Consider the following 3520-nt stretch of genomic DNA (forward strand, 5'->3'; position numbering starts at 1 on the left):
GATTACCTCACCCGGAAAGAGCGCAACGATAATACCAACATTGGCCCGTGAAGTGACGTCCTTCACAACTAGACTGAAGAACAAAAAAGGACAGCAACTTGTCTGCTCCCCTTCCCCAATTCCCCAATGCTGTTCTCCTCCCGCAATTCCCTAATAAAAATTAAAAAAAAATAAAAAACAAAATGGGCAGAGGACCTGAACAGAAACTTCTCCCAAGAAGACATATAAATGGCCAACAGATATATGAAAAATGCTCAATTTCACTAGCTATTGGGGAAATGCAAATCAAAACTACAATGAGATACCACCTCACACCTGTCAGAATGGCTATCATAAACAAAACAAGTAACAAAAAGTGTTGGAGAGATTGTGGAGAAAAAGAAACGCTCATACACTGCTGGTGAGACTGTAAATTGGTACAGCCACTATGGAAAACAGTATGGCAGTTCTTCAAAAAATTAAGAATAGAATTACCACATGACCCAGCAATCCCTCTCCTGGGTATCTACCCACAAAATCTGAAAACATCCATAAAGACATATGTGCTCCGATGTTCATTGCAGCATTATTTATGGTGACCAAGACATGGAAACAACCAAAGTGTCCTGTGATAGGTGATTGGATAAAGAAGAATAGACTACTACCCTGCCATAGAAAAGATGAAATAGTGCCATTTGTGACAACATGGATGAATATTGAGATTATTATGCTAAGCAAAATAAGTCAGAAAAAGCCAAGAACCATATGATTTCACTCATATTTGGGATATAAAACTAAAAGCAACAAAGGAACAAGACAAACAAAAACTCATAGACACAAACAATAGTTTAGTGGTTACCAGAAGGTAAGGGAGGAGGAGGAATGGTAGAAGAGAATAAAGGGGATCAAATACATGGTGATGGAAGAGCTGACTGCGTGGTGAGCACAATGTGATATATAGATTATGTTCTATAGAAATGTGCATTTGAAACCTGTGTAACTTTACTAACCATTGTCACCCAAATATAATTTTTTAAAAAAATTTTTATTGAAAAAAAATTTTTTATTGGGGAACAGTGTGCTATTCCAGGACCCATCAGCTCCAAGTCAAGTAGTTGTTTCAATCTAGTTGTGGAGGGTGCAACTCAGTGGCCCATGTGGGGATCAAACCAGCAACCTTGATGTTATGAACACTGCACTCTAACCAACTGAGCTAACCGACCACCCCATAAATATAATTTTTTTCAAAAAAGATCTTGCATGTAAATAGACAAACAAAAAAAATCATTAATTATATCTGCAAAGACCCTTTTTCCAAGAAAAGTAGCATTCACAGGGGCTAGGAATTGGGATATGGGCATATCTTTTTGGAAGCCACCATTCAATGCAGTATACCACCAATCTCTTTATTTCATAGATTAAGTTTACATTTTCTAGAATTTTATATAAATGNTGTTCATGGGAGCACAAGCTCCATCCTCCCAGACCAGAACGTCTCACTAATGCTAGCTGAACCACAGGCGTTGTTTGACATCTTAATTAAGCAGAGATTTTTTTTTTCCTTTACAAAAACTCTTTTGTTTTTAAATATGGGAATAAAATTCCTTTTCAATGAAGGCATTGCTTCTGGTTTTGGTTACTGATTCTGAAAATATTAGAGAAATGGTTCTTTAATTTATTCTTCTACTTGTTTTCAGGGAGATGGCTGGGTTTATCACAAACCCCTTTGGAAAATAATACCAACAACACAACCAGCAGAGTGACACACACTAAGACTCGACCAAATGAAATCCTTCTCTGTTTACCCTAACCCTCCCAGAATGGAGTTGTTGCACTGAGTGACCTGCTTCCTGATTGCAGACTGAAACTAGCTAAACATGAATGTACCTATTAGGGCACCACAGGACTGCAGCGAGACCAAAGTGTTGAAGAAGCACTATGGACCTCTCACCGACCTGTTCATGTGATGTGAGCAATATCATCTTAAAACCTTTCACCTGACTTGTTAGATGATTAATCTTTTATCCAGTTCCTGCTCCTAAAGCTCAATTTGAATCCCCTATTTTTGCATCGGGGCAGCAGATACCAGTGAGAACTCAATGATTTTGATTTCTTTATAGTGAAAAGTGAAGTCTGTTTCAGAGTCTGTGCTTTGCTTTCTGTCAGTAACTGAAGTATTCACTACTCTTATAAACAAACCAAGAGGAGGAGGAACACGACCCAGAAGTGGATTCAGCCATTGTGCCTGAAATCAGTGTTAAAAAAAAATCAACCAGGTTGTAGTGACAAGGCATTCTATCCCCTCAAAGAGACTGTGCCTGTGTCTGAGGATCTTATCCATTATCCACCTCTGTTGGAACTCTCTTTTAAAAAGCATATTTATAAATTGATTCGAATTATAACCATGGAGAATTTTTTCTTCTGAGCATTTTAATATACTTGAAAACAACATTGACTTGAAAAATTTAAGAACATTTTTCAGTACCTAGTTTTATTAAATACTACACTTGAGAGACAATTTTTTAAAATGTGTTCATGTCAATATGATGAGATTTTGGCCTTTCTCAAGAAGTGAGGCATTAAAGAACATAGCAAATATTAAAAAATAAAACTGTTACCTTTTTCCTTACCGTTTTTTCACTTGTAGGTTAATATCCAGTATTATGTATTATCCCTCTGGATAAGTATGCTTGTCTTACCTCTGTTCACTCAAAATTTAAAACAACTTCATATTTGTCAGTAATTCAGAAGTTATATATGACAGAGAGTGTGTACAGTATGGTTTTATTTTCTTTTCAAGGAAACGCAAATACTGAAGAAAGAGTAGGAGATAAAAAGATACCAGGAAGTTGTATTCAGGTACAAATCTTTTTAAAATTAGTATTTTATTTAGGTTGAAGAACTTCTGGCAACTAAAAGAATAGTGCTAATTATGGCTTTCATCATTCATTCAAGTATTTATTGAGTACCTACTTCTGGTGCTCAACACTTGTTACTGCAAGCTACCTTAATTTTCCAAGAGTGGTGCCTTATTCTGTTTCTTCTGATGTGGTCTTCCAATCAGTGTGTATAACATACCTGTTATTCATCAGCCATTGCAGGTGGCTATATCGGTTATATCATCATAAGAAATTTAAGCTTTGTGTTCTGATAATTGTGTTTTATTGAAGGGGTTAATAGGACGAAAACAGCAAAACAATTTCTGCAACAAATTGTAAATTATAAGAAAATAATTGGTTTATGTACAACCATTTTAATGATTCTGTTGTTCGTTTTTGCTGTGAAATGCACTGAAAAAATATCAAAGTGAGTTATAGTTCATGTGTTGGGAAGATTGAAAAATAATAAAACTAGAGGACAATGATGCCTTTGTCTTTTTTATGAATGGAGAAAAATAGAAAGTTTATATTTTAGTGGAGTTCTTGCCCTGTTCATGTAGGAGAGGCATTCATTTCCTCTTTAAATACTTATCTTTAGGAATCTCTTAGAGGAGAGATAAATGAGTAAATTTAATAAGTTTAAAATTTTTTATGAAAAAGAA

At 35.4% G+C, this 3520-nt stretch overlaps 1 protein-coding gene across 1 annotated transcript in view; it reads left to right on the forward strand.

The window, feature by feature from the left end:
• Positions 1–3343, forward strand: part of OSBPL11 (oxysterol binding protein like 11) — a 117211-nt gene extending 113868 nt beyond the window's left edge. Inside the window, exon 12 of the mRNA XM_019650883.1 lies at positions 1638–3343. Within this exon, the coding sequence (XP_019506428.1) occupies positions 1638–1742 (105 nt within the window). The 3' untranslated portion in view covers positions 1743–3343. The remainder of the gene's footprint in view (positions 1–1637) is intronic.
• The last annotated feature ends 177 nt before the right edge of the window (positions 3344–3520 follow it).

This window comes from Hipposideros armiger, unplaced genomic scaffold, assembly GCF_001890085.2.
Source record: "Hipposideros armiger isolate ML-2016 unplaced genomic scaffold, ASM189008v1 scaffold_8, whole genome shotgun sequence".
Taxonomy (NCBI): Eukaryota; Metazoa; Chordata; class Mammalia; order Chiroptera; family Hipposideridae; genus Hipposideros; species Hipposideros armiger.